This window comes from Anopheles merus, chromosome X (assembly GCF_017562075.2).
Source record: "Anopheles merus strain MAF chromosome X, AmerM5.1, whole genome shotgun sequence".
NCBI lineage: Eukaryota > Metazoa > Arthropoda > Insecta > Diptera > Culicidae > Anopheles > Anopheles merus.
In genome coordinates, this window is record NC_054081.1 from 11,078,213 (window position 1) to 11,099,827 (window position 21,615).

General features: G+C 40.9%; 1 protein-coding gene and 1 long non-coding RNA gene across 3 annotated transcripts; one reads left to right on the top strand and one right to left on the bottom strand.

Moving 5' to 3' along the window:
- The first annotated feature begins 1,650 nt into the window (after positions 1–1,650).
- Positions 1,651–7,117, top strand: LOC121595201 (casein kinase I-like). Of its 2 annotated transcripts, none has more exons than XM_041918965.1 (3): positions 1,651–1,978; positions 3,827–4,958; positions 6,564–7,117. In XM_041918965.1, the coding sequence occupies exons 2-3, from the start codon at positions 4,135–4,137 to the stop codon at positions 6,733–6,735; spliced, it is 996 nt and encodes a 331-aa protein (XP_041774899.1). In that variant the 5' UTR covers positions 1,651–1,978; positions 3,827–4,134; the 3' UTR covers positions 6,736–7,117. The 2 variants fall into 2 exon arrangements, with proteins under 2 accessions (XP_041774899.1, XP_041774910.1); XM_041918976.1 differs by lacking the exon at positions 1,651–1,978 and adding an exon at positions 3,431–3,618.
- A 6,666-nt stretch (positions 7,118–13,783) lies between these two features.
- Positions 13,784–18,770, bottom strand: LOC121595241. Its single transcript, XR_006005142.1, has 3 exons — positions 18,663–18,770; positions 18,262–18,349; positions 13,784–14,015 (listed from the first exon to the last, which is right to left on the bottom strand). It is a non-coding gene; the product is annotated as an uncharacterized LOC121595241 (long non-coding RNA).
- Between the last annotated feature and the right edge of the window lie 2,845 nt (positions 18,771–21,615).

Below are 21,615 nucleotides of genomic sequence, written 5' to 3' on the forward strand. Positions count from 1 at the left end.
GATAGAATAGAATAGCATAAGATAGGAAATAGGAAATAGTAAAATAGGCGATAATTAGGATTAGCCAATGAGGAATAGGATTAAGGAATTTTGGCGCGAACGAGTGAGTATAAATTAAGGATAAGTTGAGGTTTAGGATGATTAACAAAAGTCCGATCTAAGAGGAAACGCTGCCCGAGTTAACATAGAAGAAATAAACTCCAAGTAACTACACAAATTCAAGCCACATTATTCTTTTGGGTAGTTAGAAGATTTCATATCACCACACCGTAACGAAAACATTGCTGGACGAAATATAATGCATTGTAACGCTTCTTTTTTTTCTGTCAACCGATTTCAGTGGACCCGAAGGTGCAGCAAAGTCCTTACGAAATTGTTTCTACAGTGTAAACCAACAATTTTTCGCTTGCGATTTTATCGGACTGTAAAAAATGTCTATGGAATTTGACAGATAACGTCGGACGACGAATATTAATTTCGTCTCACAAATTAGTATCGGATGAGCGTTGCCACCACTCTTAATTCAATCAACATTGTGATAAACAAATCTATGTTTTTTTTGTCTGGAATTATAAAAGTTATTTTTCGGTTGTTATTTCGTTTTTGTTACGGTGTTTTTTTTTTTCAGGCAGCCAGACACGGTAAAACACCTTTCTGAAATATGAAACAGATTAAACATAACGCATTGTTACGCTGTTGGTATGCTTATGCATTGCAAACCAATAATATACCACAAACAACGCATATGTTTTTCAATTAATCTCATCATATTTCAGGGATACAAAACTCCGTTACTATACCAAGTGTTGTTATTCGGTTGTCCGAAATGCTCGTTACGGGGGTTTTGTCGGACTAGCAGTTAATCTACGCGTACTGGACGGCAGTGTACGATGCCATAAAAATTGAGCACCCTAGCACAAGCAGACACACGATTTATCTCGGGCCGGGCCGTGTCGGATCACAGCGGGCCGATTTTTGTATGAGAATTGACAGTTTACCGTATTATGGCATCGTTCGATGTCATCAGGTACGAGCAGTATGGTGGTAAAGAACATGAAATGACAACCGAAAAATAATGCTTCTCAATGTCAGCAACAAAAAACTGCGCATTGTGTACCATAATCAGGATGAGAAAAGTTGCAAAAATTCACCAAAATTTTTGTTGAATAGTTGTATGAAAAAATAAAAAAAAAGCGTTACAAAGCGTTATTTAAATCAAATTGTCATAACGGCCTTGAGCCACTGCCACCCATATCGAAACAGACACCATAACGAAAGATTTAGACATTCCAAAAATAACGCTTTTTATTGTAAAAAACAACAAAAAATAGTAAATTTTTATAAAAAAAATTATAAATATCAAAGTGAATGTTTAAGAAATTGTTCGTTTGCACTGAACAAACATACTAGCAGCAATTTCGTTAGGATATCGCTGCGCTTTTTCGAGCAAAAAAAAAGAGCGTTACAATGCTTTATATTTCGTTACGGAAGTTTTTCGGCGTGTCTAGCAATGGTCTCGATGTGTCCGAATATATTTACAGTGTATTACCCACCTACCTTACTTTACAGTGTACGGGCAAGAAAATTTTTGCGCATCATAAACCGCGTGACAGCTCCGACGTGCCATAAAGGTGTGATGTGGGAAAATAGAAGAAAAGAAAAAAAAAAAGAAAGAAAGAAGGAAATACCTTCGCACAACCGCACATTCGAAGATTGCCAAGATAATCGAAGTATCATAGGGTCGCCATATTGACACTTCGTCAATGTGGGTATTTGTCGCTTAAGTTTTCGCTGGAAGTGTGCATCGCATCGCGGTCGGACCGAACACACCATTCTTGCTCCGTTTTGTGGTGCTCGCAAAACCCGTACACCGTCGAAGAATGAGTCATTACAGTATCCGCTAATGTCCTACAGAGTGTCTCTAGGAACCCGTGCTACTGTGTCGCGCTGAAAGAGGAGGGTGGGAGAGACATCGAATGTAAGAAGATTCGCTTATATACATTTAGAGAAATCCCTTTTCGTTTAATGTTAAGTCGCATCGTGAAAAGTGATACAATTACACACACGCACACACGTATCGTGAGTAGGAAGACAATACGGTACTTGTAAAAGTAGTTAGTAGTAGTGAAAAAAAAAACACAATACGGGCTACCATCAAGGTTTTCGGTGGCCTTTTGCATCGAATGTAGAAGAAAAAAAACTCGTAAGTTTAACATTGTTTCGAAGAAGAAGAGGAAGAAAAAAGAAAACTCCCTCACCGACACGCACACCATCTCACGTACGTCGGTACGTATGGGGTAGGCAAAAGGGATTTATTTGGTCGGGAAACGAAAATCAATGAGCCCAGCTCCTCAGCATTGTGGCAAACATTGGGAGGGATTTTTTTTTTGTTATAATTTTTGCTATTACAACGCGCGTCCCATTCACCAGCACTCGACAACCGAGCTGGAATAGACTTGGGGAAAAGGAAACTTCTATTTAGCCCGCATGTGTTAGCGACATGCTGTTCCCTGTTTTTACAGTTGTTGAGAAGGGCCTCCCTCCCGACACAGGAAACCGCTAGCAAAATAGAAGGTCTTTGAAGTTTTTCATTTGATGTAAGTGTTTTTCTAGTTGTTTCCGTTTTCCGGCAGTGTCTATAATAGTGGTCCTTTGAAAGTGAAAATCTGTATCTGTAATTCCACAATTAGATTTTTTTTTGGTAGCAGCAAACAAGCATACTCGTAGAGGCGATATTGTATTAGGAATCATTTTTTTTTTTTTGCTTTCGCTACATTTATTCCTTTTTCGTACTGTTCGCTTGGCCTGTCTGTGTGGCCGACGCAACTGGGTTCGACAGACCTGTCCCTGGTAGAAGGAAAAAAAAAACACTTTACAAAGGAAACTTCAAAAAAGGGTACGAATGAGCCCCCGTACGCAGTTGTGTGTGTGTGTGTGTGTGCACTTTGCTAAGGTAGTGACATCGCTAGCCCCACATATCCCGATACACGACGGGCGCGCGCGTGTGTGTGTGTATGTATATATGTGCGTAAGCACGCTTGACCCGAATGAAGGCTTGAGGAATTGGGAAAAGATTCAATCGTAATGCACCAGAACTGACTACGTGCGTGTGTTTGTGTGTGTGTTTTTTTTTTCTGGTAACAAAAAATTTCAAACACTGTTGGAAGAAATCAGGCAGCCTTTGAAGTGTTGCTCTATAATACAACTACGCTGCAGCGGGGACGGACAGTAATGTGTGTTTTGTGTGCGCGCTCGCTGAGGTTTCGTGGTCAAAGGTTTTTTTTTTCTCTCTCGCTATTTAGAACACACGGTGTGTGCACAGTTGCGGGTCTTGCGTTTGGCTGTGTGCGTGTGGCATGTGTGTTATGCCTGAGAGCCATCGAGCAAGCCAGGAACGCGCGCTGTCAGTGTAGTGGTGTGGCTAATGTAGTTCAAGAAAATGGCAACGCGCTCTGACACGGGCCGACTTTTTTTTCTCCTGTAGACGCAAATTCGATGCGAATACTGTAAATTTTAAGTGCGCGCGATACACACCATCCGATATAGGCCAGCTCGGATCCCGAATCGAACCGTTGCGCGGAACAGTGTGGTGTGCCAATTGCGGTTTTGTGTGTGTGTGTGAGTGGCCAGAAGGTCGTCAGAATGTTGCTTAACCATCAGCAGCACCATCACTGCCGATTCTAGCTGTCGCGATTGTCGCTTCGAAATCGCTTTTGGGGGGGGGGGACAAAACAACGAACAAATACACCCATTAGCCGGAAGAATTATACTGATTATCGATGATTTATTTTTCTCTCTCTCGCACCCACACCCCCTTTACTTGCAGCTTTGAGCCGTTTGTTTGGACGACATAACAGTGCTTCAAGTCACACGCGGAACAACACCACCACCACCACTACCACCAATCAACCGCAAGTGTCGACGGCTGCGAACAAAAAAAAAAAAAACCGTTCGGCGCACACCAAGGGCAACAACTGCTGCGTGCACTGCTACACCTTCGTCCGAAACCGAAACAGCAATCAATCCCGCAACACCATCCCGGCACCAGCCCCATTTGCCATCAATCCAACACATTAGACGGACGGGACGCGGGCGGTGGGCGACTTGGTGTGCACACGGGCAACAGCGAGCAAGATGAACGATTTTATCGTGGCCGGCAAGTACCGCATCATCCGCAAGATCGGATCGGGCTCGTTCGGCGACATCTACCTCGGCATCAACATCACCAATGGCGAGGAGGTGGCGCTGAAGGTGGAGAGCATACTGGCCCGCCACCCGCAGCTGACGTACGAGTACAAGCTGTACAAGGTGCTGACCGGGGGCGTCGGCATCCCGCACATCCGCTACTTCGGGCAGGAGCGCAGCTACCACGTGCTGGTGATGGATCTGCTCGGCCCCTCGCTCGAGGATCTGTTCAACTTCTGCAGCCGGCACTTCACAATCAAGACCGTGCTGATGCTGGTCGACCAGATGATCGGCCGGCTGGAGTATCTGCACATGAAGAACTTCATCCACCGGGACATCAAGCCGGACAACTTCCTGATGGGGATCGGCCGGCACTGCAACAAGCTGTTCCTGATCGATTTCGGCCTGGCGAAGAAGTACCGCGACTTCCGCTCCCGCATCCACATCTCGTACCGGGAGGACAAGAACCTGACCGGCACGGCGCGCTACGCCTCGATCAACGCGCACCTCGGCATCGAGCAGAGCCGCCGCGACGACATGGAGTCGCTCGGGTACGTGATGATGTACTTCAACCGCGGCTCGCTGCCGTGGCAGGGGCTGAAGGCGACCAACAAGAAGCAGAAGTATGAGAAGATCTCGGAGAAGAAGATGTCCACCCCGATCGAGGTGCTGTGCAAAGGCTTCCCGGCCGAGTTTGCGATGTACTTGAACTACTGTCGCAGTTTGCGCTTCGAGGAGGGCCCGGACTACATGTATCTGCGACAGCTCTTCCGGTGAGTTTACACATTTGCATCCATCTGCTGCACTGCTATTCGGCTATGTGACAGAACAAAAAAAATCTATATTATTGCATGGAATTTCAACTGCTTTAGCGGTAGTATCCGTTCTCTACATTGCATTGAGTTATTAAAATTAAATTAATTACTAAATTATTGTTCGTATTGCTGGAATCCCTCTATGGAATCGCTTGATTCTCGTTATGAAGGGAGCTTATCACGTGGAAGACAATTTTGCATGTGTCATGTGTCGTTTTGTTCTTTATTAATTATATCTCAACTGTTCAACTCATTCGTTGAGCGAAAAGGTTGCAATGCCTTTGATCAGTATTTTAGTGTATACATATGTGATTAAATTTTTTGATTATTTTTAGTTGTACAACAGATTAACAGATGTTAAAAACGACATAAAATGGTGGTCTCCTTGGATGTGTTCAGAACATAGTTTTCATATTACTGAACGCGGGACCCTCTTAAGATAAATGAAAGCAATTTTCCTCTCTCTGGGCCTTTCAATCGGGTTTAAGAAACTGGCTGTAAAGCTCCTTTGCAGTGCTGCAAAATGTCACTGTCAATGTCATAAAAAACATCTGACTGAATCAAAATCCCTGTCAGCGTCATGTCACGTCAATTGTGATGACCAGAGGGTGATACTCAAAACGATTCGTGTAACTAATACATGTTTCGTGACATTTTTTATCACTTGGTCAGTCACTATGTCATGACCTTTTTTTTACTGTTATCACTTCTGCAACATGTCATTGACATAGTCGTGAGAAATTCCTGCAATAACAAAATCATATCAGCGTCACGAGGTCTACTGCGATGATCGGCGATGAGACTCAAACAGTTGGTGCGACCATCACATGCTTGTTGACATTGTGTGCCAAGAGTAGATGCTCAGTCAGTCTGTCAGTTCTGTCGATGATCATCACGATAGTCATGGGGATATGCGGTGCGTGCGAGTCGTTCCAACAGTCAATCAAAATAGACACGAACGAGAAAGAATGTTCATTTTGTTGCTTGGAACCGCACGCCAACTATATTCCAAGAATGTCGTGATCATCACCGAAAAGAAAATGTCATGATCAAGTGCGTGGCCGATAGTTGGGTGCTACAAAAAATGTCACCAAGCATGTGATTGGTCCACCAACGGTTTGGATCTCTCCTCAGATCATCTCAGTTGTGTACGTGAGCTGATTTGAGCTTCGTTTCAGTGCGTTGGTGGCTGAAACAGTGACAAAAATCATGATTATGCTTGCGCCGCTCAGCTTAGCTTGTTAGTCAGAGTATCGCGTTGTATCAGCAATGACCATCAAGCTACGGATATGAACATATCCGTTATTTTTGTCGTTGGTGAACATCACTGCTCTTTTGTATTAATTGCTTTACAAAATCATCGGCTCTAGTTGACATGCATCATAGGTTTAAAAAAAAAATGAAAAAAAAAACTTGACCTAAAAACAAAACAATATTTTTCATTCTGCTGCATTCAGCTATAACGATGTAAATCTTCACAATGCTATCGCAAAATCTACCACCCAACAAAACTAGATGCACTTTCTTAACGTGTTGTATTTTTGCTTCCACGCTTCATTGCAGGATCCTTTTCCGCACCCTCAACCATCAGTACGACTACACGTTCGATTGGACAATAATGAAGCAGCGAGCGATGCAGCAAGGCAGCAACAACCCGCCTGCGGTCACATCCGGCGAAAACAAACGGGAAGAGCGGCGCGATAAAGATAAGCTGTCCAGCGACACGGATGAGTAGGAATTTTGAATGTTAAGCAGCAAAGCATGGGGGTAAGCAGCACAGCACCCACGGAGCGGCGCCACATGTACAGGGTGTGTGATTGCAACGTGTTTTCTCAAACACACAAAAAAAGGACGTGCGCGCATGAGAATAAGAGCGCGCGCGCGCGCGGTGCGGAGAGGGGGGGTTCAATCGTGGTCGGGATAGAAATGGGTGAAAACAGAAGAAAGAGATAGAAAGAGAGAGAGAGAGAGAGAGAGAAAGATGGAGAGAATGAGAGGGAGAGAGGCAAAAAAGAGAAAAAGATCGCGACAGAGAGAAAAAGAGAATAACAAAAAAGTGGTAAAAGGGGAAGGAGCAGTAGACAAGAGATGATGACGCGATAAATGTAACAGAAGAAGAAAAAAAAAGTTTAGGTTATATATGGAGCAGACTCGTTAGGTAAGGTGTCGCATACTACAACTAGAATTAGCAAGTTAAATTACTTCCCGATTAGGTACGTAACAACCCTTTGAGGATATGTGGGGTGATATGAACTGAACAAAGGGAAAACAACAATAAGAATAAAGAACACATCCATACACACATACATGCATACACGCGACACACATACACACCACACACACACACACACACACACACCACACACACACAGCTGTAGGATCACAGAGGCGAAAGAGGGGTTTAGCGGAGGCATTCAAAGGGCATCATGGAGAAAGAGCCGGGGCCGAGGATCGTGCATGCTCTGAATATCTTGTGTTGCCGTCTGCTGGATGCGCAGAGTAGTTATATCCAAATCCTCAAAGATTGTTTGAACGGAATCCCTTTCTTAACACCATTCGGGCTACCCATTCTTAAACCGATCGGTGCAGAGATAGCTGAAGCACAGAGAAGATGGGCGTGTAATACTTCTCAACACACGGCAACGATATATTTATTTGTTTACACTTCCCCTCCCATAAATGAGCTGACAATGTTTTGATAAGTTTAAACAACAACAAAAAAATTGCAAATCTTTCTGCAGCAGCTAGAATTTCAAACGCTTTTGTTTTTTTTTTTTTTACCCTCAGGATAAATGATGAATTCAGTGCTGGACCATACATGGCAGCCAAATATTTTCTTTCTTTCCTTCTCTCCCCTCCTCTTCCTCCTCCTCCGTACTACGTGGAGTGTAAGCTAAGGGCAACACAGGTTGTTACGATGTAAAACGAAAGAAACAGGAGGAATTGTTTAAAGAAACACCAAACGCGTAACCGAGCGTTGCAAATTGATTTTCAGCAACTTCAAGCTGGTGCGCACCTCTTGTAAAACAAAAACAAAAAAGAAACAAAAGCAAAGATAAACCGTGTGTGTTTGTGTATGTGTTGTACCAAGAGCACTATAAAGGCTAGTTTCCGTCACTTCATTTTTCCATTTAATTTCCACGAAAATATTGCGCGGCTCGAGCCTCCCAGCCTTACACTATCATGATGCCGTTCTTAGGAGGGGATGGGGGGAGGAGCGAGGAAAACATGTGTTCTATACTATTACGTTTTTGCTGCAACTGCACGCTAAATGGCGGACCGTTTGGGGTATCCTTTTCCCTATCTTGTATGGGAAGAAAAGCCAACCCCCCCCCCCCTCCCCTCCTACATCATTGCGGGGGGGTAGCCGATGCATCTTAATTGGGAGGAGTTAGTAGACAGTTTCCTTTTCTTTATTTTTTTCTTTCTTCGCCTTATTTGTGACATAATGTTGACGCGGAAAAGGGCTGTTAATAAAATTTTGCTACATCAGCATTTAGTAAAATGTGCAAACAGTTCAACAGCAACAAAAAAAAACAATGATGGTTAATTTTTTGTTCCTTATTTGCTTCCTGTAATACGAACGTCCTGAAAGTAGTAGTAGCTCTACATTTGTGGTTCTCTCCAGTACTCCGGTACGCTCTCTCTCTCTCTCTCTCTCTCTTACATAGTTAACATAGCAATTGCGTGGCGAAGGAATTTTCGCTGAAGGTGAGAACAACTTTTGCTCAGATAAATTACGGATGACCGAATTGCTTGCTTTGCGCCTGCAGCACACGTGTTCTGACTGATCGCACTGTCGAACGGCAGCGCCAAATACCCAACAGTTTCATACAGATCTCAATTGCTGCGTCGTAAGCCCCTGCGCAAACGGTTTGCCAACATTTACGCCGTCCCGAGTTTTCGCAACCGCTGTGTCTCGCCCGGAAGTCGCTGTTTGACAGCGGTGCGACCCAGGGACATTATGGTGGTTAAACGGGTAGCAGATAAACCTGCGCGGAAAAAAGACCGAACAAGCGGTGTAACGGATGATTTAGATCCCCACACGAAATCTAAAGCGGAAGAAGTGTAGTTTTTGTTCAAGCGCAGTGCTTCTAAGGTGCGCCGTCTACCTTTTGCATTGAACTTTCGCTGAGTGGAGGTAATTTTACGAAATTGTTGAACACATGCTGTGTTATGTGCGTGGTTCTAATTCCCCTGCTTCCTAGTAGGCTTGGGCAATTCGGTTCATTTTCATGGACGTGAACGTACTAGTTCTTTCAATTTAGATGAACTGAACATGAGTCGCGATTCATTTGTTCGTTTCAGTTTATGAAAATATGATAAATTGTTTCATTTCGCCAGAAGAATATATTTACTTTATTATATCTTGCAAATTGTTTGGCAGACCAGGACAATCTTTATTTGGACGGGTAGGAGGTACATTTTGTGAACGATATGATCATACGGTTCACGTGCATATTTGGATGAGATGAACGACCTGACGTACCTAAGACGTTCTTCATTTCGACGGGTAGGACACTATTTTCATGAATAACTCAGCACATTATGATGTATAAAGAATTGATGAATGTTTATTAGATAAACGTAGGAACGATTCGTTCTTTAGGATGAATTGAATGAATCGTACAGTTCTGGGGTTCTTGAGGCACAACTCTACTCCCTACATGCCTATCGTCAGAAGCCGCTCGGCCCCGTGTCGGTGCTCGGTCACAATAATCCCGTAGGAATAATCGGCAATACAGGGGTTTTACAGGGGTGCTCATAGTTGTGGGACACTTCCTTGACTCTTTCTTATGGGAAGTGCACTTCATACGATGGAAATTGCACTCTAAAGCACCCTTTTTGGACAGGTTTCAAGGGAATTCCTATTGGATTTGTCCAACAAGGGTGCTATAAAGTCCAATTCCCGTTACATTGAGTTCATTTCACGTAAGAAAGTGTCAATAAAGTGTCCCACAGCTATATGAGAACTCTTAGAAAACGCTGTAACTACAGGAAACGGTTAAGCACCGTCCCTGAGCCGTATCACGGCCTGCGTCGCTTTTCTCCGTTTTGGAGAACTTACAGCAACGGTCGATTGCAAATAAAGGAACACTGTACTCTATTGCTGACTTAAATATAAGCCACAGCACGAGCAATGACGGTATCCGCATACAGGAACTATTCCGCATAATAAGTAACCCCTTAAAACCACGGATAGGGAAGAACTATGAGATACAGCGGCGAGATTAAGCGATGCAAAGATTGGTGGATTGGCCGTTGGCTGGAAAACTGGACGAACTGCCCAAACAGGACGGAGAAGAGGCTGAGTTTTTCTTTTTATTATTGTACGTAGTTTAGATTTTGTTTGACCCCGAGGAGGGGAAGCAAAGAAGCTAGCAAAACTGCAAGCTCAGCGTTCAGGAAGAGTGTTTCGATGGATGTTTAGAGCGAACACAGACGAGTCCCAGATACATCTCGATACGCTGGCGCAGCAACAGAACAAATAAAGCTTAAGAAGATCAGAGACAGCAATGGAGCACCTTACTGTAAGTTGTGGTTTGTTAAGCAGAGGACAGGGTGTGGTGAGTTATTGGGAAAATGCGGAAGAAAATGAACTGGCGCGATTCTAGCCCCCGGCATCCACGTAATGTTAGATAAAACTGCCCAAACGGAATAGGAGCATGAATCGAAATCGCGTAACCGCAGCAACAGAGCTCGGGGTGGTGTGGTGTCAGACGGCCCAAGGATGTTCGGGTTGCCGAACAAGATCATCGGTTTCACAGACAGAGTGAACAGATCTGTGTTGTCTGCCTAGCGCCCTTGGGCACTCCTGTTGCGTTGTATGCGCCGGCGTGTATGTGTACTTGTGGAAGGATACGAGATGTTCTTTGACGTCGAAACCTCAGAACGAGTCAACGCCCAACGATTGAGGTACCTTTTTCCTATCAACCGCAATGTTTTTCTGGTGCAATGTGATTTTTTCAATGTATTACTCGAGGCCAGCTCCCCTTCTTCCCTTCTGTGAAGATTTTATGTCGCCGTTTCCACCATTGCAGTCTATCGGTATTGTACAAATTTTCTTCGAGACAGATCCATCCAAAAGCCCCCCCCCCCCCCCCTCCCATCTAGCACAATCAACCAGTCCGTTTGCCATTTGTACACCCGAAATGAATACACCAATTCGAAAGAGTTGAAGCATAATCCGTCAAAGAAACTAGTTTAACAAAAAAACAAACAAACAACTAACCTGCTTAGGTTAAATAAAGCTTACAGGCACCATTGCTGATTGATTTTACAAACTGATTCAGCAACCACAACACACAAATAATTTTGTTCAATTTGTTGTCGTTTTTTTGCTCTTCAAATTAATGCGCATTAGTTTGCCAAATAATACATTCACGGGCATGGAACAAAACAAGATAGCCCAACACACATACCTACGGTTATGCATTAAGAATTTATGCGAAACAGGATAGACGAACCGTCGGTAACAAAGCAGACCGTCGTGCAACAATTAATCTAGATGTGTTTCGCAGGACAGATAACTTCAATTTAATTATGCATGATGGATTTATATATAAAATATAAAGATTACAAAAAAAACAAACTCAACATTTTCATCGTTTTCTTTTTCTCCGTGCAACCAATACGTTTAACTACAACAGTGCTACCTAGAAAAACGTGAAATAACTCGACGAACCATTTTTTCTCTCTTTCCTATCATGCTATCACTCAGCCATATGCCTTTTACTTTATACTATCTAGTAGAAAAATCAATTCAGATAAAACTTGATGAACACCATTATTGTTTGCTTCACATTTAATCTGATTAACATAATTGTCAATAAGAAAAACGGCAATTGAAGTAAGTGCATTTAAACAATAAAAATTATTTTCGTATTTTGTATGCACATATAACAATGTTTTCAGGCAATCTAGTAAAACATGATAAAGAGGGTCATAAAAGAAGATTTTATGATTGTTATAAAGCTAAGGATGATGTACTTGATTGATATTTGGAGTCTATGTTATGCATTTAAAAATATTTTAAATAATTGTAAAATTCAGATTTTTTCAACTGATAAATAATATGTTTTTCTAGGCATCTTAAGTCAACGTATGAATTTTATCAAATGATAATAATAATTTAAAATGCAACGCATACTCGGGTAGGTAGTTATAGAAATGAAGTTTAATCTATCGAAGATGGTTGATGATAGCCGATAGCCATCGAGATGAAGCGGAATATATGTTTTTCGAAAGTTTTAAAACACATTAGGGCATGGGTGAATGAGATTCTTCCGTACTCCGATGGCTGATAACTGTTCTAGCCCAAAACCGCCAGCGAGTTCGTCTACGTCAAAAGTGGCACCTTATCTCCGCGAATTCATCATCCACGCCGGCATAGCCAGTCAAAATGTCACCATCACCGTGATTCAAAGGGAGGACGTTCCAGACTAGTGATTAGTAAAGTTGGCATAAATCCGGAGTCGACTCCGTTCCGACTCCGATAAATTCGGAATCGACTCCGGAAGGTAGGTCCGCCCTGCATCATCCGGAGTCGCCCGGAGTCGTCTGGAGCTGTCCGGAGTCGTTGGGAGTCGTTCGGAGTCGTTCGGAGTCCCTTGTAACCGACCCTTGTAACCGAACGGACAATATCAATACAGGTACAACACACGCACACAAAAATGCTATCCTTGCTACACCTCTCTTAAACAGTGCGATAAAAATAAACTGAGAGACAAACCACTGGTGTTATTTTTGTTTTGTTTTTTGCTTGGGTTTTATTATAATTGCTCATAGTTCAAATACAAAAACATCTAATTCTTTTACTTATATCTCATCTGGGAGGTTAAATGTTATAAATGCAAAAACTGAGAAAGTAAAACGCTTTCATCGAAAACATGTGTAAAGAATAATGTAGTAAAGAATTAAAAACCTAACTGGCATCAGATTAAACTCAAAGCGAGGAAGTAAATTGAACGGTCTAGCTTGAAAAAACATTAGATACGAATGATGAATTACTAATCGAACTGCTTACAGCAGCATAACTGTGTAGCTATAAAAAATATATATTTGACCTATATATTTTTGAAAAAAAAAAATTAATAAAGAATAGTGAAAAGCCATGGACTTGGTTGTCCATGGGTGTTGGAAATTATTTACTGCTTGGGAACAGCAACCAAATATTCTTCGTCCAATAATTTTTGGTAGACGAGCGTCTGGCAGTCTATTGCTGTGTATAGCTCTACCTCTACCAAACCCGTCTTACCCTGCTCCACGTCAGGGCGCTGAATAACTCGCACGTAAAACGATGCTTCTGCAAGAAGCTTTTGCAGCCGTCCGTAAACCTCTACACTGGGTAGTTCGGCGTTTGCCTGAACGCCCGCCAGCCGCACACATGCATAATTCAATGGTACCAAACGCAATTCTAGCGGGCACTCGCAGATATCCCTCTTCGGCATAATTTCCTCACTGAGATAGTCCACGTGCACCACACGCACGGCATCTTGCACATCGTCCACCTGCTTGATGATTGCCCGGTAGTACAAGCCGTCCTCACTGTACGGAGCAAGGCATGGTGCACCCGCCACGAACATACCCGCCTGCTCCTGCTCGCCTGCTGCCTGCATCTGGGACGCTGCCACGGCCTGCACGTTCTGGTGCAACCAATGCATCTGCTGGACAAATTCATTCACAAGGGGACAGATGTAGAGTACTGGATGACCGGTACAATAAGTTATAATATCTGCAAAGAACCCTTCCACCCACGGTTCAATCGCCATTAGGTAGGGAAATGCGCTGCTATCATGTCACCATTTATCGCCAAGCTGCGTTCCATCGCACAGTCCGAATCTGGCAAGGCATTCTCAACCGAAGCATCGGGAGCATTAAAATTTACCACATAAAATTGACTGCCGGTCGTTTGACATCCCGCATCCGAGGTCATGACCGGAGTGGACTCGTTCTGCATCATCATCACGAAACACCCAATGCAGGATCCTGTACGAATTTTACGTTGGTAAAAATCTGTAAATATAAACAAGATTACAGCCTCAGTGCGTTAATTTAGGCTAACGGTTTACAATCATGAGGGGGGTTTCCTCCTCACGATGGAAGTTCGAATGGGGGGAGTAGGATTTTTGTTTTAAAATTAGAATAAAATCAATCTGTAAAAATTAAACTGTCATGATCTTGAGAAATCCGAAAAAAATATTGTTCATCCAACAATCATTTGATATGGTTAATTGTACATTTCTAAAATTGTAAATTGTACTGGAGAAAAAAAATCTCCTAAAACAGGATGTGAAGCACAAACGCTACCACAGATGTTTGGGTTACGATCAGACCGCCTTTCGCATGCACCTATCTATCGATGTGAGTTCAACAATGTTGGAAATATAAAAACAAAACGGAACAAACCCCGCAATGGATAGGATATCCAAGATCATAAGCGGTGGTGTACGTTATCGACTACAGTTTCAAGATACAGAAAAACGCATGCATAACGTCGTCAACACAAGAAAACATACTAGTGGTACTAGTGGAAAACATAAAAGTGGAGATCAGCCCTCGGCGTTACGTTAGCGTTACGTGTTACGCCTGTTCTCAAAACCCAAGCAGCATTCTTGATGAACGCTTGTTTTAATTGTACTCGATGGGTATTAGAATTGTGTAATTATAAAAAACAGAACAAAAATATTAAATTATCATAAAAATAATGTAAATAAATGTGACTATAAATTGTAATAATAAGTAGTGTGGAATAATATGACTTTATAGATTCATAATTAACAAAAAGGTAATAAACATATTTATTTGTCGACCTATTTAACAGGGATATTTAAATCATAAATAACACATAAATGTATTTAATAACCTAATTCAATGTTATAGCGCCCTCACACCAAACGTAACTATTATCTTAAATGGCCGAAACGTAAATTGAAACGTTTCTTGGGAATAATGTAAGGCATGTAACGCTTTGTCTACTTCTATGTTCTTGTTGCAGCGTGCTTGACAGTTGATCGCCGCAACCGCTAAACGGTGTAAGTATAAGCAAACTGATTCAGCACTTCTTTTGAATCAATAATTTCCATGTTTTTGTTGCAAATTAATTATGAGTGATGAATGTGTTGGTAGACTAATGTTGTGTATAATTACAAATGTAGATAGTGATCACAATTCATGCATTGGTTTCAATTTCTATTCATCCATTGTGATTGAACAATGTTCAGAATACAATGCATCAGTATTTCAGTCAAATGTTTACTTAATGTTGAAAAATGCTCAAAAGCAACTCAACATTGTTTATTTGAGCTCGAACTGTTTTGAAAATGCAATCCAAAGTATGTAAAAATATTTTTAAAAATTGTTTTTAAATGAGAACCTTATCAATTCAGGGTATAACGGCTCAACACTGATCCTATCAAACAAAAGCGACAGAAAAATAGTTAAGGAATCTAATGCTAGCCTGATATTTTTTTTCCTCCCACTACCCACTTCATCATCTATGTTCTCTTAGACCGCTACAAAAGCATATTAACACTTTAGATTGCGAAAATAAGAACGAGAAACCCAATTGTAAACTACGCACTACGACCAAACAAACAAAGCGTCCATGGTATACTGCGCTGCTTGATGCACCGAAGATAAGTTGTAGCAATTATGGACTTACGAAAATAAGGCATATTTTTCGATGTAATGATGGCAAATTTTGATGTGAAGTCGTCAAAATCAACATTTTAGTGCAAAATATTAGTTATTTAAGATAATTTTATGGCTAGGCGCATGAAAATCGCTAAAAGCCTACAGTGCTGCTCTTAGAAAAATAGTAAGATGTACCAAACATCTTGGCAACATATTTTAAAAGGATGATATTTAACAAACGAAAGTGACCAGCATGGAACTAATGAAGCACAAATATTTTAAAATATTCATTTTTGATGTATAAGATCCATTCGTGGTTTAAGGATGCAAAAAGATTGTTTTACAGCGAAAATATTCTTCGTTTTAGCCATAATTGGGGCTATAGCCACAATTGGTACATTTACCCTATAACAAATTTATTGACTTTTGTTCCATACTGAAACAGACATGATGCACCGTATAGAAATAGTTATACACAACATCCACGAAAACACTATTATGAAAATAAATGTCATTACCCACAACAAGCAGCACAACACCATTATTAAAATAGCTACTGTCCACCAACGTCACAAAACTATTTTGAACATCAATTTTCACAAGGTCCTTCTCAATCTGTTTATCAAAAGCAAACGTATAAAAAAATGCATACAAATAACTAATGCAAGGAGCACTAGTTGATTATAATAACACCAAAACTAGTGTTCCCTTAACACGAAATAACATGTTTTCTGTTGGTTTACAAACAGAAACGTTAAAGGAAACGAAGCAAATACTACACAGTACTTCAATAGATTGATGTGAATCGCTTAGTATTTAATGCACTAGGGACGGTAGTAGTGATGAGAATAGTTCCGAAAATCGAGGAACGGAACGAACCTGCCAATCTGGAGAAAAAGAACGGAACGTGGAACGCAGGTTCAAGATGACCTACCATGGTTACGCTTTTTTCAGTTGCTCACTTTATATATGGTTAACTTCAAAGTATTCTTTGAATATTTTGTATTATATTTTTTGTGCAGTAATCACACAGTTTCAATTGAAACAAAGCTTAATAATAGTTTACTGAATGTGTAAAACTATTCTTCTACTAAAATATACCCGCTTAACTTAAGTAGCCCGCTATACAGTTTCTTTTTCATTAAAAGCTTAAGGAATTTTGTTTGTTTTTACTAAAATTATTCATTATTCCCTTTTTATACTTCTAAATAAAGAAGTAAATCAGAAATTTGTTGCAACGCGTATGAAATTTTGATGCAAAATCATAAAGCTTACAAGTTTAATCGGCTTTTTAAATTTCGTATGGATTAAACTACACTGATTGAATTAATATTTCTTAATAGAAGCAGATAGCATCGAATAACATTGGTTTATTTAAAATACATAGACTGTTAAGTTGTTTCTGTTTCTGTTTCACGGGGCGATAAACGGCGTTAAATAAATTATTGCGGAAGGATAAACATGTCATGCACCCTCAATATTTAGTTGCACAAAGAAGATCTAAGGTAAAAATTCAAACGAGTTCATTGGAGATGCATGCGCAACGAAGCAGCTTAGCACCAGACACATAGCAATTCATTGACTACCACAATCCAGTCAAAATAACGCACCTATACTGATAACATCCATATGGCAGAAGAGAAACATTTCATTCATTGCGCTCACCGCTAGTGCAGGAATGTCTCTTTAAATTTTGGTGATTAACTTCCCACCAATCACAAATCTCTATCCTTTTCTGGCTTCATGGCTCAGGTGTTGTACCGTTATCTCTTTGACTGAGAGAGTATGGCTTGCGCTGTTATCACTCACATAGACAGAATGTGTGAGTGTGTGTGTCCATACTAGAAAGAGGCAAAAGAGAACGCCGTTCTTTACCGGAACGAAAAGAACGCTGAGAGAAACAAGTTCAGATTTTACCTGCTTCCTTTGTATGTACCAAATCGGCCCATCGTACGAAAGAGAGCAGATGATCGGGCGTTCCAGACTGGATCGAAAAGAACGCTGAGAGAAACTGGAACTGGATCGAAAAGAACGCTGAGAGAAACACAGGTTTAAATTGAACCGGCAAACCGGCTCATCAATACAAAGAGAGTAGAATGTCGTGCGTAAGGATCGCGGTCCGGATGCTTGCATGCAGGAACGGATCGCACCTGGCAGGTTCGGAACGCAACGCGCATCACTAGACGGTAGGTTAATGGTTAAAATTTTGTCGCAAAATGTAAATAAGAAAATGGTAGATTTTTTAATAGATTCGGGAGTCTGTTTCAACGCCTTGAGTTTAGATATAGCAAAAGAGCTGGGTTTAGATAGTATGAATCACAACGATAAAAAGGCTTTTTACTCGATACTTGACGGATCCTTATCCAACACTGAAGGATCCATTCTTATAAACTACATATTGGCATGACTACATAGGACTACATAGGAGCAGATTAAAAAAAAATATTAAACTGCTTCTAGACGTCCAATTAATTTATCGTGAAAAATTTCATTTTAGTTTTTCGTTCATTTCATTCAATTTTTTTTTTTCATTTAAAACAAATCTTTTTACTGCCAGAATAAAAAAGGGCAATCGCGATTCTTGCGAATTAGTCAACATAATCGCCATTACCTACCATTACCTTACCTGGGATATTGTTCCGCGTTGTCTCCGATTTTCAATATGCTTCCCAGTGGCTGATCACTTCCGTTGCGAAACGCTGCGGGGTTAAATTCTGAAGAAAAAAAATACAGCTTCAGCGTATGGACCAAACAATAGATTGATTGATGCGGACGAATATTCTTAGAACACAATAAAAGGGACGCGTACAGTCCAAAGAACGAATTCTCGGTAAAAATATTTCACTCTTGGTTTTGAAATATTGAGAATTTGGATCAGATTTCCATACAGCGTCTCAATTGGAATACTGGAACAAAACTTTATTGAACTCAAACAAATTTTATCCGGTTTTCTGATTGAGGCACTGTATATAACTTTAACTAAATACAAACTCAACAATTACGAGTATTAACCCGTGCAATACTGACCGCTTTATTTTGCGATACGTTGACCACGAAACTTACTGCGAATATGATACGAACAATAGCATGCGTTTCCGAATGCCGCCAGGCCACCTTTGTGATCTTTTTCGAACGATTGTGTTTACAGGCAATGGGCTCAATTCACTCGATATTGCACAAGGTGAATACCGAAAGATGGTGTGTCTGCCCGCTAAACAAATTTGAGCAGTTTGCGAGCTCGCCCCACCCGCACAACAAAATCGAGCAGTTTTTGAGCTCGCTTTCTAGCTCGCTTTCCGCCGAAACCGATCGAGAAAGCGAGCAGAAATGTCCGAAGAACCGATCGAAACTCTTGATCAGTTGAAGCGTTTACGGTATTTCGAGAGAGCGCGCTGTATGTGTATGTCTCTTTCTGACAAAAAAGCTCGGGTACGCGACCGTGTTGGCGCAAAAATGTTTATGGCCGAAAAATAGTTCACACCCACGTTCTCTTTCTCCCCTCTATCTAAATTGAGTTTTTGCTCTCTATCTACATTGAGTGAGTGGCTGAGAAGTTTTCGGTCGCTTTGCGCTGCGGGAGTTGTTATGTTGCGATCCGTGTTATGCTCTGTGGAGTCCTGGCGTAAGATTTCGAGTAGACGATACTACTCGCAACCCTCATAATGTTTGGCGGGCAAGTGCCATCAAAAGTGATAGTTGATCGTAACTACCCAAATAGCCAGAATTGCTTAAGCAGCTCATTTTGGCACGCTAAAGATCGCTGCTCTAATTCGCCTTTTGCAGTAGATAAACAGCATCAAAGTTCTATGTGGGTCTTTCAAACAGCGCCTAAGCAGCTTCCTTATGCCACGATGCCAGGGATTATTTTTCTTTGTGTTTTACTTTCAAGCAAGCGTCATCGATGAAATAAACAACAAGATTTGTTTCGTTTAAACACATATGTATATTTTTTAATCTTTTGTATTGATGAATTACACAAAATTTTACACAATTTACTGATAATTCACAATCACTTCACTCAATATTCATTCTTCATTTAACGAATCTAACTTGTGCAGCAGCAATGAGATTATTGCCGGCGTTTGTCTTTGACACTTTGACAAGAGCCACCTTGAACCGATGTCATGCATTAAAAAGCTATAAAGTTCCACCAAGTTCAGCACCCTTTCTTAACAAGCCTTCAAGTTCCATCATGAACCCTACATATAGTGCTAATCAGCCGCAAAGTTCCAAAGCGCAAGCGACCTTGCCCGCTACGATCCGTTTTCGATAAGGCTACGTGTAGCTGCGGCTAAAGGGGCGGCCGTGAGAATAAATATTGCGGATAGTTGCGAGAGGAGAACGAGCGAACCAAAAAACCGAGAGAGCGAGCGATCGGACGAAGCGGTACGATGATCGAGCGGTTTTGCGGCGCGATGGCGAAAAAAAGACGCGGCACTTTGGTAACGGTTATCAGGTGGTTTGGTGGTGGTTTTGGCTCGTGCAATAAAGTTTTTAGTTGGTTTGGCGTAATACCAAATAAAAATAATTTAATAATTGGTTTAATTTTAAAAAGAAAGTAGTTAGTCGTTTCATGTGGTGACAGCGGAAAAGCGCAAAATTTTTAGCGCAGGTAACATTTCTGACTGGTGTGCAAAAAACGGGAGTAGCTGGTGAAATTTTTTTTTGGGTAAGTGGTGGCGGAAAATAGCAGCGTTATAGTGAGTGATATTAAATTATAGTGAATAATACTACACATAATTCTTTTGAATCTTTTATTAATTCGTTTTAAATATAATTAGAAAAAAATACATAAATAGTTAAGATAGTTTGTACGATCTTTCTCTTTGTAATTTATTCCCAAATCCTTCATTTTATTTTCGGGCGTAAGGTGATGAACAATAGGGTGTTAGCACTTAGAAATAGAGCAATTCAAATTAATACAGGTAGCTTAACTAATATTTGTGCATTCCAACCTACATACAACTTAAACTCCACAACTGTTAGCGAATCCTGTATGAATCAGGAATATAGTTATAAAGAACGCCTCCAGATCCTCAAAGCAGAGCTTCTTAACCAAAGTGTCGAAATCGAGAGAGCGTTAAACGGTACAATTTCAAGTATGGCGTACGAATTTCCGATAGAGAAAGCAATGCTTTACATTTCGGAATATCACGGAACAGCAAAAGATCTGGACGGTTTTCTATATCAAATAGAGTATTTTGCGAAACAAATTCCTGAAGGGGAATCAGAAGAAGACCTTATACGAACGGTAATGTTCAAATTGAAGGGAGAGGCTGCGGGTTCTTTTAATCGAATTTTGGATGATTCGTGGAACAGTGTTAAAATGAATCTGATAAAAGTGTTTGGAGAAAAGTTTAGCTTGGAAGCCATTTTCCAGCAAGTCGAGACGCTGCAACAAGAGGTCAATGAACCTTTTTCCATATACAAAGAAAGAGTGATGAAACTTAAAGAACATATTATTAATAACGATAGAGCAAATACGGAAGATTCATACGCACTTAAAAACTTAAAAATACATTTCTTGGCTGGTTTAAAGAACCCGGAATTAAAAACTCTTGCGAGAACCAATAAGCATCTCAGTTTTGATGAACTTTTGGAATATCTCCAGGAAGAGGTAGTGCAAATCGAACATATCCGAAAGATCGAGGAAAGATTAAACCGCACGCAATTTTTCGAAACTTACAACAATGAGAGTTCCATGAACCCGTGCCAAAACAGCTATAATTACACCTATCCAAATAACCAAACTGCTCCTAATGTAGATTGTAGCACTGATAGTAGAAAACGCTGCGATAATGGTAACAGTAGCTTAAACCATTCACATTTTAATAATTTTGGGATACCCCAACACAACAGTACAACATATAATACTAATCCTCCTAATTTTAATAACAATTATTCACGCCCGAGAAGATACTTTACACCATATAGAAACAATAACACACAAAACACAATACCTCAAAATAATTTTACACAA

What these genes read in the sequence shown, in the direction of transcription:
- LOC121595201 (XM_041918965.1), top strand. Translation starts at nt 4,135, where the DNA reads ATGAACGATTTTATCGTGGCCGGCAAGTACCGCATCATCCGCAAGATC. An exon ending in TATCTGCGACAGCTCTTCCG is followed by an intron (nt 4,959 to 6,563) that starts GTGAGTTTACAC and finishes GCTTCATTGCAG; the next exon opens with GATCCTTTTCCGCACCCTCA.